At 39.7% G+C, this 18,912-nt stretch overlaps 1 protein-coding gene across 3 annotated transcripts in view; it reads right to left on the bottom strand.

Moving 5' to 3' along the window:
- tmem159 (transmembrane protein 159) overlaps positions 1-17,652 on the bottom strand; it is a 31,009-nt gene extending 13,357 nt beyond the window's left edge. The window contains exons 1-3 of one of the 3 annotated variants that reach the window (XM_004917987.4): positions 17,577-17,652; positions 8,442-8,580; positions 3,006-3,174 (exon numbers count right to left, since the gene is read on the bottom strand). In XM_004917987.4, the coding sequence (XP_004918044.2) occupies positions 3,006-3,174; positions 8,442-8,534 (262 nt within the window). In that variant the 5' untranslated portion in view covers positions 8,535-8,580; positions 17,577-17,652. Of the gene's footprint in view, positions 1-3,005; positions 3,175-8,441; positions 8,581-13,422; positions 13,643-17,540 lie in introns of those variants that run through there. The other 2 variants (XM_002931959.5, XM_002931958.5) reach the window with 2 other exon arrangements.
- Positions 17,653-18,912: the final 1,260 nt, after the last annotated feature.

The raw sequence follows: 18,912 nt of genomic DNA, 5'->3' as shown, positions 1-18,912 counted from the left end.
AGAAATATACAGTTAAATTTGAAAGGTTCTGTAAAGGTTTACTGACCAATAAATCAGCCCTTAAGATTAGTGAACTCCTGGGAGGGAAACTTGAATCCAGTTTACATAATGTTGTAACTACATGCCCCCCCCTCCTATATAGGAAGTAGACCCTGCAGTCCGCATCCCATTTCCCTCAAGTTCCCCCCTGTGACCACGTCCCTGACCCTGGGGGTCTGCTTCCTTTATATTTATGCAACGGAGTTTACAATGTCTGTCTTAAAATCCAGATGGATTCCAAGTTCAGTCTGTTTTGGGAATCATCAACATTTTCAGGAAAGTTTTTAACAAATTAACAGATTTATCAAAGAAGATAGATGCATCGGTTTATAAGAATGAGCAGTTACACACCATTCTGTTCTGTGAAGTGGTAATACTCAGCACATGTATCGAATAGGGGGAGAAAGTCTGACTATTCTTTTTGGCATTGGAACAAATTAAAATGGTTACATTGGTATCATGGCTCTTCCAGTGCAAAGAATACACAAACATCAACTTGTCGTAATATTTATTTTGGCATGTTTTTGCCAAACCAATAATGCCCTGACCATGCCCCCAGCCCTATCTCTTTTGTATGTAAATTCTGAAATGTTCCATAGCGACATTAAAATGAATTCTGGGTGCAAACTAAAAGCAGCAGGAGACTGTGCTTTTACTACCTGGCTCTATATTGGTCAATCAGATGTACTGCGCCCATGAACCCCAATAAGCACAAGAAACTAGAAATATGTTCAGCATACTGCCCTGGCTGTGCTTTTAACACACTGAGTGAGATTTAGCCTCTACAATATTCCAAGCATGGAAATGTTAGAAAGAGGGCATGTTCTCAACCAATCTTGTGGATCATCTTTTCTACGATTATATACACTGTCCACAATCCATGGCTTTCTACCTGTTGCTGCACAAAAACTTCCAGGCACTTATTCACTAATAATAATAAACTGAACCAATGCAGTAGCTGACATCAACCAATCAGCAATTAGCTGTGATCAGTTTACTATACACTGGAAAATGAAGGATATTAGCAAATGTAGTACAAACATATATATAAAAAGTGAATAAATACTACCGGTATTATTCTCATTTTCCAAACACTAGAGGATATGGATAATTATTTGTAATGCACTAGCTAGTATAAAATAGAACAAATAGAATAATGAGCCTTATTTGTAAGCCTTCAGCTCCCCCAGGCAATATATGGTATATAAGATGCTATAAGGTCCCCTGTATAGGTCCTTATGTCTGTCTTTTTATGAAATTTGTTCTCGTTCCAGGGCATATTTTCCTCCCTACCACTTTGCTGCTATGATTCTAGTTTTCAGAAACTAGAAGGAACAAAATGGCTTGTGTGGACTTACAGTACATAACGGTCATTACTGGAAGTGCTTTATTTAGCCCTGTATGTTTTTCTGATGAAGACAGACAAGCGTAATTGGTACTGAAACACAGTGAAATGCAAAGTTGTTAAAAATAATTTCCTGCCATTTCTGCAAAGGGCCTAGTAGATATGAATATGTCAGATTAGCCATTCACGAGGAGGCACCAGTGGGAGCGAATACAGGAAATGCCAATCATTAGCAGACCATTTACTGAGAATAATATTACTGGTCACTGGCACATAGCTGGACATTACATTGAACTTTAAGCAAAGGCAGAAGCCTTTAAGAAAGCAAATAACCGTAGAAGCTAAAAATGCTCAGTGTTTAGATGTGTAATGATCTGCTGAATTCACCGGAAAAGGGCCTTTGCTGTACCTAACAAGACCTCTGTGAATGAATTATTTATTGAAAATGAATATATGTAAAGTAATTCTTGATTCCTGTTACGCTTAGGGGCGATCAACTTAAATTACAGACCTATTCTAGTAACTGTGGTCTTGTACTGATCTGGCACATCAATGCATTCCAAATATGAAGCTGGTCTGCTTTCAGCTAGCTACATGCCTATTTTGTCCCCTGCAATGTATCCCTATAACTAATATTAGGCAAGAGAAACCAATATACTATGATTCATTTTTTGTGTGATTTTTGTTTCTGACTCACAGTGATTGCTGAGTGATTTTGCAGCACAAATCACTCAGCAAATAAATCAGCAAGCTTCTTCTATAATGGATCATTTACATTGTTAGAAACAGTAAGCAAAATGCAATTTTGTGTATAGTTACCATATTTTTTCCCCATAATGCAACATTTTTTCTCCAGAATGCAAGCGTCACTGCAGAGAAAGCGGGCGTCAATTTGCCAAAATGGACGCAACTGAAAGTCTTTGCAAATCAGACGCAGCCAAATATTTTAAAAGTCTGCTTGGCATCAATTCCACTGTTCAGTCTGTGTGTCAATTCTTTTAGAGCAAGTGTGCTGCACATATTTATGCAGAGCCCAAAGGGAACCCTGGTGCTATCGCTTGGTCAGGAGGTTTTGCTCCCTTACGTAAATAGGCACAGCAGTGCCATATTCATGATAGAATGCAAAAAGGACTGAGCATCCCTAAGCACAACTATATGGAAGTCCAAGGAGCACATTTCCCCCCTTTTATAAAAAAGTGGTGTTACACGCACCTGACTGTGGAGAAAAGCGCAAGTTGCCTACTGCGCTTGTGGATGTAAATGAGCCCTAGAGAGTATCAGAAGCCAAATGTGAAGAAAATATAAACTGCCAGCCAAATATGCTTTTAAAGCTGTTTAGAATTTTAAATTAATTTGTACTGGAAGGTGGGTTACATTTCATTATGCTATATAAAAACAGTTCTTAGGTATCCTTTAAAGTCTACAGTGTACAAAGTGCAAAGTAAAAAGCGCATAGAAAACCACGGGCGATTTATATACATAATTATTAGAGCATCGATTTTCATATAACAAATGGCTGTATTTTAAATTGTGCGTTTCAGTAATTTGCTCATTTAACAATGCACAGGCACACTGGTCCCCTGCCTATTAAAAGGAATTGCATTGATAGAATTGACATTACCTTCTATTATTAAGACTGCAAGACAGGCAGCAATTGCTGTTCCGACAATAAGAGTCAGAAATAATCCAACTGGCACTGCTGACAGGGAGACAAATACTAAAAGCGAGAGGGTAACAAACGGATGTTGATCCAAGTATTGACCGAAAGGAGAATTCAGAAAGGCTTCTACCTATAAATAACAAAGAGAGATGACAATGTAAGACACAGAATACAAGTTAAGCCTTTGACAGAATGGCATTTACACACCCACGCCAAACTCACACTGGGGTTCTAGAACAGTGCTATTACGAAAATAAGTTCAAATTTCCACATAAAATTCAGGTTATTATGGTCACTCAATAACACACTGGTCTGCCATAAACCTGCCCTTTTTCTACTAAGCCAAATTCAAGGGAAATGACTTTTCTACTATTAGTCTCCAAGAGATAACTGATTTGATATCTGATTTGAAACCCAGGATTTAAAGGTGTTGTTTACCTTTAAATAAATGTGTAGTATGATATGTAGGGTGATATTCTAAAACTATCTGTAAATGGTCTTTATTTTTTATTATGTGCTTTTTTGAATTATTAAAGGAACAGTAGCACCAACTTCCCTTATCTGGAAACCCATTATCCAGAAAGTTCCGAATTACGGAAATGTTGTCTCCCATAGACTCCATTATAAGCAAATAATTCTAATTTTTAAAAATGATTTCCTTTTTCTCTGTAATAATAAAACAGAACCTTGTACTTGATCCAAACTAAGATATAATTACCCCTTATAGGGGGCAGAACATTCCTATTGTGACCATTTGAAAGCACAAAGTCTGTCACAGCCTCAAAGTCACATTGTGTTAAGTTACTGACATGGGGGGGGGTAAGGGTGCTGTATAAAAGGGGGGCCCAATGTTAGTCTGGGACTGGGGCCCATGACCCTGTAGTACTGCCACTGCACCAACCCAAGTGAGGCAAATCACTGACTTTGTGGCCTGGTCTGTCAAAAATATCATACCAGCATTGGGTACTATACATATAGCTAGAGTAAAATTGTCAAGTTTACTATACTGGGCATGCATCTGCCCAGGGTGGTGTAGGGGATACTGAAATGGTTCAAACATGAGGGTAAGTCAAAACATAATGTCATCCTCCCAGTCTTTTCAACTTTTTTGTTTTCTTTATCCCTATAACATATAGAAATGACAAGGATCCACTCTGTGTGGCAGCCCTTTAAGAGACCAGTGAGATGCCTGATATAATGCTAGTGGGGTGGGTTTTCACTGAGTCTGGAATTTAGTTTGACTTGGCTATTTTAGAGAATTATGGAGCACAAACAGAATGTTCTTGGAAAGGTTTATGTCTCCTATCCTGTAGATCAGGGATTCCCAACCTTTTTTACCCATGAGCAATATTCAAATGTAAAAAGAGTTGGGGAGCAACACAAGCATTAAATAAGTTCCCAGGGGTGCCAAATAAGGGCTGTGATTGGCTATTTGTACTGGCTATGCGTACTGGCAGCCTTTAGAAGGCTCTGTTTGGCTTTACACTGGGTTTTATGCAACCAAAACTTGCCCCCAAGCCAAGTATTCAAAAAATCAGCACCTGCTTTGAGGCCACTGGGAGCAACATCCAATGGGTTGGTGAGCAACATGTTGCTCACGAGCTACTGGTTGGGGATCACTGCTGTAGATAATGATACAAGCATTTGGAGGGCATGCTGGTAAGAGGCGGCTGTGCCCTGTAGAGCAGTCAATGAGTGCTACTTTTTTCTACCATGGTAAGACACCTAGGGGGGGAGCGATCCATGGAACATACAGTGTCTTAAGGCTAGTTATGGATTCATACTTGTACTTAGAGAAATCATAAATAATATTCCAATCAACTGGTATATTGAGCAGTTTAGAATTATCGGCATCTTTAAAATTGCAGCCTTGCTGTCTGACATTTATGAAATACATAAAAAAAAATTAAATAGGCTTTACTTTCCCTTTAAACAAAGAACCGCTTTGTTTTTGTCTATTGTTTCAATTACAAATTTACAGCTTTGAATGTTTGTAGAATAGGGTTTTTTTGTTTTTTTTTTACCGTCACCTTCTAGTTCACTAAACAAAAGCCTATATCAATAAAGGCAGCCAAAGAAAACACATTTCGATTTATTATTTTAGAAAGGAAAGTGGATCTCCAGCTGAGCAATACAGCATTTCTTCTTTGAATGTTCCTGGCCATTCTTACAGGGAACGCAGAAATCAATTCTAGTCGCACAAGTACACATTGGATTTGCTATGACTCTTATTGCAAAATCATTTCAGCTGCATTATAAGAACATCAGACCTAAAATAATCATAGAGAGTTTGTATGTCTTAGTCTATTGGTCCAATCTTTCTGGGGAAACGTAACATCAGTACTGTTTAGTAAGCCACAGCATAGTGAAATGCGGGTCGACGCACACCCGACCCTAACCCGCCCACTCCCACCCAATCCCAACCAGCACCCAACCTGCTGCCCAGCAATCCATCTCTATTTATAGACCTGCACAGGCCCTCCCCAATACCTAGCGTCACAAAGGAGGCTGTGTGGAGCAGATGCGCATTTAAAAAAATGTCTGACAGAGGCGGAAGCAGGGCATTGGGGTGGGGGGCCAAAAGGTAAAGGTTGGCCCGAACCCATCCGCGACAAGCAAATCTTGTGTAGATGTCAGCCTGAACCCACCCGAGGTGCAACTTTCATGCTGACCCACACATCACTACCACAAATTATCCCTGTGTAATGGGCCCATGAGGGGTAAATGGGTGCACAGGTCTGGCTGCCGGAGAGGAAAAAAAAAGAAGGAGCCATTAAAAAAAAATAGCAATAAGAATAAGTAAAGTAATGAAGAAGTGATATAGAAAAAAGGGATGAGTTTACCAAAAAAAAACAAAGGGGACCCGTCACCCTAAGAAATAATTTCAAATCCTTTTCTATCATGTTAGTTGAGCAAAATAAACTTTACTTACACTAAATAAATGATTTAATTTTTTTTTACTTCAGTATTGGAATGTACAGTCACAGCCAGCAGGCCGGCGCCATTTTGTGAACAATGTTATTAAGGCAAGCTGTGTATTCCCCCAAAATCTTATGCATTCACCATCGAGGTGATATCTGGGAGGTGCTGAATGGAAAGTGAAAGTAATTAAAAATCTGAGCCGTCAATCGGAGGGGCAAGCAATAAATGATTGACAGCTCAGATTTTTAAATTCATTTATAACAGGTATGGATGATTCAAATAAAAAAGGATTTTGGTTTTCATGTTTAAATTTTAAAGAACTTTTATTATACAGATTTTTATGTGTGGGTGACAGGTAAGAGACAGTAAGAGAAAGGGAGCTGGCTTATAGTCGAATGCAACGGAAGCCTGGGCCAATGCAGAAGTTAAAGAAGGGTGGAATGAAAGCCGCAGTTGGGGTAAGGAATGTGCAAGAATGAAAGACCAGGGGCTATATATAGAGGCCGCACACTAATGTAGAAAGGGAGATGACAGGTACAGGGACAGAGTTACAGAAATTGGCAATAGTGCTCAGCATGACAGGAGAAGGCAACAAACAGCATAAATCATAGGTTCCTAAACTTTCAGACTGGGCCCCTATGGGGGGGGGGAAATAATAAAAATCTGGGGGGACACTTGAACTTTTGGGCAAATAACACATTTACAGTCTATATTATAACAGACTGACACATCAGACTATATATATTACTTTAAATGTGTTATTATGTAAGGGGGACTTGAAACCAAGAATTGTTTAAAATATTAGGAGAATGTTAGGCATCCCCCAGTGATTCCAATAGGTTACTTGGTACCTCAGGGCGGTGCTCTTTCTTCTGTTGCCTGGGATGATGCATGCACAGTAGAGTGAAAAGATGTTTTTTTGTTTAAAGTTCAGCTTTTCGCTCAACTTTGGATGCGCACCTGTGCTAAGAAGGAAGAAGCGGTAAAAGATCACTGTTGGGTGCACACACAGAAACACCCTGGTGCATCTGTTAGCAGAAAACTGCACCAGCCTGGTGTATTTCTGTACATGGTATCATGTGATTAAAATCCCTGGGGGGGTCCTAACATTTGGCACCCCCAGTTTTTATTACTTTTCTTTTCCTTTAAGCAAACCAGGGTCAGAGAAAAAAGCAGCAAATGTAAGGGTCAGAAACATTGAGAAAAAAATCAGGACTGGCGAAAAGGGTTAAAAGCAGGGCTCAGAGTCTCAAAAAAGACTGGGTGTTAAGAAGGACATAAGGGCAATGTTTTCCGGGGTGCCAACAATGTAACTTTAAGTAGGACATAAAGGTTTTATAGTGGAACCCAGTAATTTCTTTTCCTTGTCTATGCAGGGCTGCTTCAAGGTACCAGTGGGCCCAGGGCAAAGATCTTATTGGTGGGCCCCCATTGCCCCAATAAATTAGACACTGCAGGTGAAATGTAATACAGTAAGGTAGGCAATAAAGAAAGGGTATTTACTGGTCTGAAGTAGACATGAGGCCCAGATATGCTGCCCTGGACCAACAGCTGTGAGAGTGGATAATTGGGACAAAATAGGGACACCACACGATAAAAAAAAAAAGCAAATAATTTCAAATAGGCATGTTGTAGAGCCCTTTTGGTTGATTAAAATTAGAGATCTGCCATCTCCAGGGAATGCTTCTGCCAAAATATCCAGATACAAGATAAAATGCTTGATGGTGGACCCTGGGCAAATGTCCCATTTTGGCAATTTATTACAATGGCCTTGTGTCTATGTGGGCTTACATTGGGCCCTCTGGTTTCTTGCCGTGTTACAAAAAGATACAGGCGGGTTAATTGGTTCCTGATAAAATTAACCATAGTGTAATGTGAATATAACAAGGACCGATGTAAGCTCTGCTAAGGCAGGAGCTGATGTGTAGGATCAATAAACGCTGTAATGTACTGCAAATATAAATAAAAGATCATAAGAATAATAGCACTCCCCATACAGGAGGAGGAGGAGGCATATTGTTCTGTCTGACACAAGGGAACTTAACACATTGTTGGGGCAAACCTATACTCAACCACCTTCTTCTACCTTAAAGAAACAGGAAGGTTCCCTCATCTCTACTATGTGGCACTGCATGGTAGGGTTCCCTGCATTACCATATTCCTACATGTGTATAGTAAGGTAACATGGTACCAACAGCTCCCAGCATCCCCTTTCATCTAAAGATTAGCTGCTATACATATTATTCACTTATTATATTTGATAACATTGGTTGCAATGACCCAAATTGTTTCCTTTAAAATTAATGCTACAGGCACCTCTGGTACAAATACAGGTCTGTAGCAACAAGAATATTAAAATTCCATTTTAACTCAGTAAGAGAGCTGAGAAGTACCAATCGTGCCCAAGGGATAATTTCACATGAATAATGATCTGTAAACACATTACATGCTGATAATGTAGACTGAGTTTCTAACCTTGGAGTGGTTATTGATTGTCTGCATTACTTTGTTCAGCTGCTTTTGTAATTCTTGCATTTTTTCTCGATAGATGTTTTCTGCACTTGCCATTGTTAATTAACACCCAGTAATAGGCTGAAGTTCACCAGGGCAGCAACTAAAAAGAAAAGAAAAAAAGCATAGTTTATTATTGCCCCCCAAATTCCCCATTGCCTGCCCCACCCACTCTGGAGATGGGCGGTGTGGGCACAGGTATATAAATAATGATGGCGCAGGGGGTGAAGTAGGGTAAGGGCTGGGAGTGGGCGGGCAAGGGACAGTTACAAGTCGGCTTTTTTCAACTATAGAGCAACTGTACCACCTTTGTACTTTCCTGTGGCTCTGGCCCAGCATATTGTAATGTGGTGTGACCCTGCACTTGCATAAAATAATGTACAGTTCCCACAGAGGTTCACTTTTGCTAACGTTCTTTCATCCAGGCAATAAATGTGGACCATGCCTCCTGGCTTTAAGGACAGAATTATATCATAATACTATTTACGATGCAAGTGCAGTTGTGTTAGCGTTTGGCCATACATGGGGCGATAAAAGCAACTTACTGGATGATCTGAATGTTGGGTCTATAGCCAATGACTGAATCAGTCCAATTTGGTCAAACACGTGGGAATCTAATCCAGATAAGCTTATACTTTTCTCTGTGTGATTTAAAGTGGTTTCCCCACACCTGCATATTGCTCCATGCGAGTACTCCCAAGCCTTATACTGCATAGCTATAAGGTATAAGCTATATATATTCTCTAAGCGAGAATGATAGCTCAGCACATGAGCTGTATTACCGGCAGTGAAAGCAGCTCAGATTTATCACTTTATCAGAGAGTGATTTCCTCTAACCACAAGTACTCTGATTTCTGGGTTTGTGCAGTAATGCTGTTTCTTATCAGGCATTTTCCTGTATATAGTACAGTCGGAGGGCATTTTGTTGAGACCTTAAATCTATACCGCTCTTTCTGCTACACTCAAGCTTGTCTCTTACAATAAATAACACAGCTCTTTTCATGACAATACCGTATTTCTTGACAAGATACAATGAGAAAATTTCCCAGGCCCGGCCTTTACATCAGCTTCTATTCTAAGAGCCCAGCTGAATGAGTGGAAGTGCGCACACATGGTGGCCCCGCTGGCATTTCCTCTATAATAAGCGCTTCCATTACAATATTCTCCCAATGGGTACGACGGCTCTAAAAGCAATTTTGCTTAGAACCGTAGGAATTTAAGTCAACTGCTTCCATTTTCCAAAATAAATTGCTCATCAATGGGCACACACAGTATGAAATGATACACTTACCAAAATGATAGTAGGTAGATCAGAACAAGCCAGCTACGACTAGATAGAAGGACGTATTGGAAACAATCCCAGTAGACAGATCCAGTCCAGCACAGCATTATATCTTATCTTTCAGTTTTAAATGTATATTATGACTGGGTTCAATTTTCATCATCATCATCAAAAAAAAAACAAATACCCCAAACAGCTGTATGAGTCCTTTTTCGTTATTTATTTTTTATTTATTATAAAGGAAGTTTACATCTATATATACATGATCAATATAAATAGAACTTTTGCTCAAGATTTTTTTTTATGATTCTAAAAATGTTAATTATAAAACAGTAATGAAGCATTATTTTGCTTTTCACTACCTTATTGTTTGTTCCTTACAAACACTTCCTCCCCTGCAGTGGCATAATTATGTAGTGCCAGGTCCACTTGCAAAAAAAGGGTACGGCCCCTACCTGCCCGCTTCCCTGCCCTCTCTCAGGTAGAAAATCGGAGTTCTATGCTATAAAGAAACCAGACCTGGGGTCCCAGACCACCCAGCCTCTACCCCAAGACTGTAGGATCTGCTTCCTCTATCCTTACCCCATTGCTCCCCTGTAATTAATTAGGTTAGTTTAGGTTCAGGGTTCCCACAGCAGCCTGTGTCAATCTCTGCAGTGCAGTAAAAATATAAAATAAAATATAAAATAAGCCACACACAATAGCGTAACAATAACAATTTTTGAAACCTGGACCTGTGTACTGCAACCTCCATTTTTACCCACTTGGACCAGTAACTGCCTTATCTGCAACCTGATGAACACCATTAAACAGGAAATGCTGTTGCTACAAACCAGAAGTGACATTATCAGAAGTGGGTTGGGATAAAAACAAAAAAGGTTCAAAAAAGCTTAAATAACTACAATATTAATAATATAGTTAATGCAATACAGGTATGGGATTCGTTGTCCGGAAAGCTGTTATGCAGAAAGCTCCAAATTACAGAAAAGCCATTCTCCCATAGACTGCATTTTAATCAAATAATTCAGATTTTTAAAATTGCTTTCCTTTTTCTCTGTAATAATAAAACAGTACCTTTTATTTGATCCCAACTAAGATATAAATAATCCTTACTGGAGACAAACAATCCTACTGGGTTTCATTAATGCTTTATTGATTTTTTTGTAGACTTAAGGAATGGAGATCCAAACTACAGAATACTCTAGGTTCCAAACATTATGGATAATGGGTCCTATACCTGTACAAGATAAGCAATACAAAAAAGCAATAGTATCAATATTATCCCCCCTTATGGGGGTAAACAATACAGTACCTCTCAGTCAGGTATATTTGAGCCAGGAAGGGATGTGCTATGCTTTTAATAACTCATGCTTTTATATTTCACTGTCTTTTTAATAAAAAAGAATTATATAACCGGCCCTGAGTTATGATTTTCAGCTGACGCAACTGCCTGTGGCCCTAGGCCAGACAGAGCTTGTGAATCATGATTTGAGCAGTAGCTTACTGACATGAGAAAACAATTACAAGCTGTCACCAGTATGCTGGCACTTATGAATATATTGGCAAATGAACAGAGTTACTATGCAAGCTACAACAATGTATATACAGCAATCAATATGCCTTTAACTTGCAAATGCACATGCAGACAGTAACCTCCCTCCCACCGTATCTCTTGGTACATCTCTGCCCAGGGCTCTGTATTTTTAATATACAGGCAAGGGAATACAGACATTATTTTGAAACTATAGCAGAACCACCTCAGGACCCGATGCACATTTTTTCCCCTAATCATTACATTTTCATTGCTGGAACTCAACTCACCCCATCCCTACCCCCAAGATTCTAGGGCCTTGCCACCTGACTTTGTACTTTTAATACAAGTTTAATTTTTTATATTAGATTTGGATTATGACCTCAACCCTGCATTATACACAGCAACAGGAACTGGCAAGTGCCACGTAATTTATTTATTTATATTATTCCTGTATAGGAATTTTGGGTGTTGGTCTGAGACACCAACTAGTGGAATTAAAATAGATACTTATGCAGCATAAAAATATAATACAGAGAGGTGGTAAAATAGTATTTATCAACACTTAATAGGACAATATTTTTTAACCCTGACCCATGTCCGATGTCCTATTCTGCTTTGTGACCCACAATTGACTCTCTCATAAATCTGATGGGGAGTCAGCACTATTACAACAGCAAAAACATGGGGTTGGATAATTGTGACCCATCATCCGCACATGGTACTCACCTTCTTGGCCTAAACAAGGGTGACAGGCCAACCTACTCATCACTAGCGGAATCATTTACATTCCAGCTACTGCAGAACTAATTCTGATCATATGCATGGAAGCTGTCCTGCTGCTCAGCACCACTGAGGTATTTTCCATAGCTATAAATAGAATGTTGCCATCTAGTGGTTAACATCAAATTATGCTCTTCAGCCTCATTTGAAGCAAGTGACATGACAGCTCCCACAGAACACAAATACAAAGAGGGAAGGAAAATGTTGTGCACACAAACAGCCTTGTGCACAACTAAAGAACTAAAGCCTAACTAAAGAACTAAAGCCTAACTAAAGAAGAAGTAGGGCAGAAATGTTGTACATTATGTTTTGGGCTTCTGTACCAGCCCAAGGCAACCACAGCCCTTTAGCAGGGAAGATCTGTGCCTCCAAAGATGCCCCAGTAGCTCCCCATCTTCTTTTCAGCTGCTTCCCTACACATGCTCTGTGCTGCTGTCACTTACTGAGCTTAGGGGCTGACTCAGAATATACTGTATATATAGAGTATAAATGTAACAGTAAAAGGCTGAGTAATTCATTCAAATTCACATTACATGACAGATCTAAAACCAGGGCAATTGCATCAGAATTGAATAATTAGCCATGTAGCATCAGCTTGACAGACAACCCTCATTTTCAGCTTGCTAATATGCAAGAACCCCTAAGCTTCTCAACAGCTGCTCAGACCACACTGAGCATGTGCACTGCCCCGAACAGTTCCAGGGGGGAAGGGGGGGGGACAGAATCCAAGATGGGGAGCTCCTGTGACAACTGTAACGACCTATATCCTTACTACTATAGAGATGCTGAAACTTTATGCCAGTGCAGTTTATAATAGGGATGCACCAAATCCACTTTTTTCTGCCGAACCCCCAAACCCACCCTGATGGATTCTGCAGAATCCCGAACTGAATCCTAATTTTTTTCCCCCTAAAATTTAACCATTTTCGAATGCTAATTAGGATTCGGGATTCGATGCATCCCTAGTTTATAATATAAAATATGGCATTTCTAGCCATATTCATTTTTAGGGGTTTAGTTCTCCTTTAAGATATTCCTGACAATTAAAAGGGCAATCCATATATTCTCCCTTGAATCCACAGTAACCTCCATTTCCCCATTCCTGAGTATGGGCTCACAGCTCAGCCTCTTCCATGTTTACAAACTCAGTCAGGCTGGTACTAAAAACACAGAGCCCCCATGCTCTCAAACTTCATCTCCCAGCATTACCACAACTGACTAAGCATGCTGGGAAATGTAGCTAAACAGCTGGAGACTCGCAGACTAGAAATAGCTGTTGTTGCTTTTTCATACAGTTTTAGCACGGTACATAATGGAGCTCGGAACAAGCTCCTTCCTTAGCATCTTACCTGCTGCCTATTAGATCCCAAACACACCCATCCTGTAAGAGACGACTAAGATACAAGCACTTCCCTGCCTTGTGTAGATTAGCAGACATAAAGCGGCTCCAGCTACTAATGTGCATTCGTGCTCAGCCTGTCCTTAGTACAATTCTGCGCTGCCAAAGAATCGTCTGAGGCGTGAGAGAACTTGTTCCTGGTCATAAATATCCTGTCACAGTTCCTCTTCCTACGTCTCTGTTGCATGATGTTGCAAAATAAAAGCCTCTGCTTCTATTGCCGAAAAGCAATAAGCACTTACAGAAAACAGTACTAATAATCCATTAAATAAGGGACTTATTCCCTTCTAAGGCAATAACACACATAAATAGATATAAAATAAAATTATTATTCTTTATTGTCCATTTCTGCCAGCATAATTAGAAAACCCTAACCCAAAAAAACCACCGAACATTAGCTACTGTAATGTATTCACATTGCGCGAGCTCCAACCCCCAACATAACCGCAAATCTAAGGTGGGATGTTTAAGTCCACAAATAGATAAATGCACTGATGATTAAATATATTGGGATATCACATTATGTCCATATTGATGTGTAGTGATGCACAACATTTTTTCAAGCATGGATTTGCGGCGAATTCTTTTGCAAAATGGGCACAAAAATTCACAGCAGACAAAATTGTTGTGCGTGTCAGAAAAATTCTGTGCGCAACATTTCTTTTTACACGTGCCATTTTTGCTGTTTTGAAAATTTGCAGTGCGAATTTTATGGCGAAGTAAATCCGAACAGATTTGCTCATCACTATTTATGTGCATTAACCCTTTGGTGGTGGTGTGTTGTGAATAGGATGCAATACATCAAACTTCCAAATCCAGGATCCTATTGATAAAGCCATTGTAATGGCAAAACAATCGTCGAGGTGGTAACAAATGCCATCAAGAGGTGGGCCCCCTCTCTTTTTCCCTGGTATGGTTGGATGGACACGCAGATTATATACTTGTTCCAGAGGATCCTTGGACAAATCTTATGCTGAGATAAATTAGCGCACTACCGCAGTCACTGGAGTTTGGCCTGGCGGAGTTCTCAAACCGATGTAAACAATATTTGTATTCGCTGATGCGGGCGTATTATGCACTTTAATTTATCTGAGCACCTTGCATAGGAACTGGATATTTATATAGTGAATATCTACCATTTGAACAGATGTGAACTGAATACATTTGTCACAAATAGGATCCTGGATTCGGAAGTCAGATGTACTGCATGTAATTCACAACACACCGCCACCAAAGGGTTAATGAACATTAATTAATGAACAGAATGTGATATCCCAATATATTTAATCATCATTCATTTATGTATTTGTGGACTTAAACATCCCAACTTAGACTTGTTGTCATGTTGGGGGTTGTAGTTCGCGTTATGTGAATACATAATATGTTTATTGGGTTACATCACTTTTTGGGCCCCTCCAGTATTGGCTAATGTTTGTTGGTTTTATGGGTTAGGGTTTTTTAATCATGCTGCAGGATTGGACAATAGTTAGTTATACTTACAGAAAACAGTTTCCCTTATTTGGGGAGGCATGGGGTCTAATTTTTTCTAGTTGGTAAAACTTTTAACTAAATGTATAAAGTAATTTGGATATAAATGTTATTGGTGAGCACAAAATATTGCAAAATATTGGGGGCAGCCAGACTGGGCACTTGCATATCAACCTAATCTAAAGTTAGGGCAGTGTGGATGTGAAGCTATGCTGTACCCTGATAGCCTTTTGTTCCCGGTCTGTTTTGCCCTACTAACTATTCACATCTTATACTTGCTGGTGGGTTGGGCCCTGGGCAATCATGTAGGTATCTAGAGAGACAGATGATAGATTGATCACAATGCAATTTGAATTTGAAAATAAATATATGATATAATGTTATATATACAGTAGGCCTGATCATAGGCAGCAGAAGATGGTTTTGGGGCGGGGGGGCCTAAAGGGGAGTATATGTGGTGTGCTATGCGCGTATGGTGAAAAAATTAAGCCATGCCCACTTTCCAAAGCCACACCCACTGTCCGAAGTCACACCCTCAATAACACATGTCTTTACAAGCCTTAAGGTAAAATGTAGAAAAAACGAATGTTGCTCCAGTTCTAATAACCCACAACAAACTGATATTAAGATTACTTTAAGTACAGCTGGCTGGTTGCTTGCTTTGTATTGCTGAAGCAAACTGAAACAAACTCTGCACTAGTTATATTTCCAACCCTGAGGGCTGAAACTTCTGAGAATCATTTTTAATGCTGTATGGTGGGAATTGTCACTAACAGCATGGTGGAAGGGATGAAAAAGATGTCACATTTCCACAGGTGTTAAGATCTAGGATGTAATGGAAGCATTACTGCCAGGCAGACAGCTGGTGTAAACAGTCAATGTAATGTCCAGCATGTTATAGTGTAAGATAAATGGGCAATGCAATCACCATCATATAATACAATGAAATCAGTAGATCCTGCACCCCAAAACAATATAAAATAAAAAGGTAACTCCAAATACATTATACAGTGAACAGTTCTGGTACAACAATACAATGAAATCAGTAGATCCTGCACCCCAAAACAATATAAAATAAAAAGGTAACTCCAAATACATTATACAGTGAACAGTTCTGGTACAACAATACAATGAAATCAGTAGATCCTGCACCCCAAAACAATATAAAATAAAAAAGTAACTCCAAATACATTATACAGTGAACAGTTCTGGTACAACAAGTGGATTATACAGTAAAAAGCAATTGGTACTGTCAATCCAAGGTACATTACATAAACTGAAACAAATGGCTACTAGCAGCAAAAGTATATTATATACAATGATAGGTCCTGGGTAATGATACCCAAGTACATTATATACAGTAAGAGGCATCGCAAGTACATTATATATATATATGAAGGGAAAGTGTTTACGGACATGCAAGAACATAGACAAAATGGGTACTGTCCCACCAAACATATTACACACAGTAAAAGCAGTGGGTACTGACACCTTAACTACATTATATAAAATGATGGGCAGGGTGTTCTGGCACCGCAAGAGATTATATACAGTGAAAGGCAATGAGCCCATATGTTTGATTTAAAAAAAAAACCAACATTGACTGCAGTGATAAGGCTGATTCAAACTGGTCACCATGCAACTTTGCCTCCTGCCAGTTAGATTATAAAGTAACATAAAGTGATACGGTGTACCAGCAAGGGTGTTGCTGGCACCCAACTGTCCCAAAGCACAGGCCCACAACTTTGTTTCTCCTTTGTGTAGTTATATTATATCACAGTTAACTTATGGCAAATCATCAGGACAGCTGACCCCTCCCCAACAGTGAATGTGGATATCTATGTACACTAATCAGCATAGCATTATAATGGGGTGGGTCACCTTTACATTAACTTTTTACTACATTATAGAATGTCCTATTCCTAGAAAAATTGCAATTGGTCTTCATTTTTTATAGTTTTTAAACATTTGCCTTTGTCTTTGTAGATTGAAAGCTCTTTTGGGCAGGGCCCTCTTCACCTCTTGTATCGGTTATTGATTGCTTTATATGTTACTCTGTATGTCCAATGTATGAAACCCACTTATTGTACAGCGCTGCGGGATATGTTGGCGCTTTATAAATAAATGTTAATGTAATGTAATGTCTTCTGCCTCTTGCTAACAGAGGTCGCTGACCCCAGCAGTTAAAAAAACTAGGTTCTAGGTGGCACTAATGTGACAAATCTATTGGCAGCAAAATACCAAAATGACTTTCCTTCTCCTTTAAAGGAACACTGTCATGGGAAAGCCTTTGGCCAGTCCCATAGATAATGTTATGCTTTGGGTTCATTAGGGGTCCCTGGCAGAGGTGGGGGTGGAACAGAGAAATGTTTTAACCCTACATAATAATAACAACAGAATGTGCTCATTTATTTCATTCCTGTATCTGTGCAGAGTTATTATGCCCCCTTGCTCCTGGCAAACGACTGCAGGTTTACTAGTAAAAACCAGAACTAATCAGCAATGAAGTTGCACACAAAAGCTGCCTTTCCTGCTCCACTGTCACTAAAACACACACACAGCTCAATTGGTGCCACATACTTGTAACTTGAAACGCTTTCCTTCGGGTGAACTTGCCTTTTCTCTGTCTCTGCTACACCCAGTCCCCTCCCTTTCCCCTGTGCTCTCTCCAGGACTGCCCATCTAAAAGAGCAAAAACTAATTGGATCAAAAAATGATTGACATTCACTGTGACTAATCAGAGGCAAGGAAGCTTCTGCATTTGGCTTTTCTCTTGCAGCAGTAGCAGCACTTAAATAAACGTATAGGATTTGCTTGTAACAGCGGAGTTAGGTTAGCGGAAATGGGTGCGGGTTGGCATTCAATCTTTTTCCCAGTTTAGTCCTATTCCCTGCCAGAAGTTTTAACGCCCCCCCCCCCCATCTCCGTTCCAAAGCCTATGCGGCCTGATGGCGTTGTTCTGTACCACTTGGGGATCTTCTGACAGAGCAGTCCGGTGTGCTTGTATTGTATCCTATCAAGGAAAACACACATATAATGTGAATACAAAGAACTAGGGTTACCTAGCCTCAGGTTTATGGGGGCGGGGTTAGCCAGTAGTTCAGTCTGGCTGATTTTCAGTGCTGATCTGCAGCACCTAATGGAAGCTCAGTTATCAAATTGTGAATTCGAACTTTTACCCACTAATAAATGTGCTTCTAAAAATCCCATAGGACTGAATAGAAAGAATTTATCTGTGGTGACCTCTAATTTCACACATACATAAATCTACCTCTAAGAGTAGTGAAATAAAAAAATAGCTGCAGGGATTTAAAGGAGACATATCCTATAAAAATTATGAATGTACCAATGAATTATACTCCTCTAGATATAGAAGGATTGTGCTTAAAAAGTTGTGTTTCTGACTGATTTATTGTGAAATTCCACAAAAACCCCACTAGCCCCGCCCATCTGTTCCACTTCCTGCTGCCTGAATTCTCTGGATGAGCTGGGGAGCCTCTGTAGGATAGGAACCAATCAGCAGCTAGGCTGACCTGATAGGGAACTGAAGCCTGTCTGTGCTTGTGTGAGCGCAGGGCTGTGATTTGCTATCCCCCTCCTACTCTGCTTCTGGCAGGGACCGTTAGGACACGCCCACTCTTCATTTCACACTGGACGTAGAAGTGATACGATCTATAGGAAGCTCCAATAAAGGGGCCATTTTTACAGAGAGGATTAATTTTTAGCACAAAGTGAAACCAGCAGCGTATATTATTCACAATTGCTTACAAAATAAGCGTTTTTCCCATTTATCCAATATGTCTCCTTTAATATGGAAACCTGAAGCACTGACCAAGGAATTATTATTATTATTAACATTTATTTATAAAGCGCCAACATATTCAGAGGGTTAGTACTCTTGGTGTGATTCACCATTAGGGAATCAAGTTTAGTGTAGCAGAGAAACCCTAGG

The sequence above is a fragment of the Xenopus tropicalis genome, chromosome 9 (assembly GCF_000004195.4).
Source record: "Xenopus tropicalis strain Nigerian chromosome 9, UCB_Xtro_10.0, whole genome shotgun sequence".
Lineage (NCBI taxonomy): Eukaryota > Metazoa > Chordata > Amphibia > Anura > Pipidae > Xenopus > Xenopus tropicalis.
This window is presented reverse-complemented; position numbering and strand designations above follow the sequence as displayed.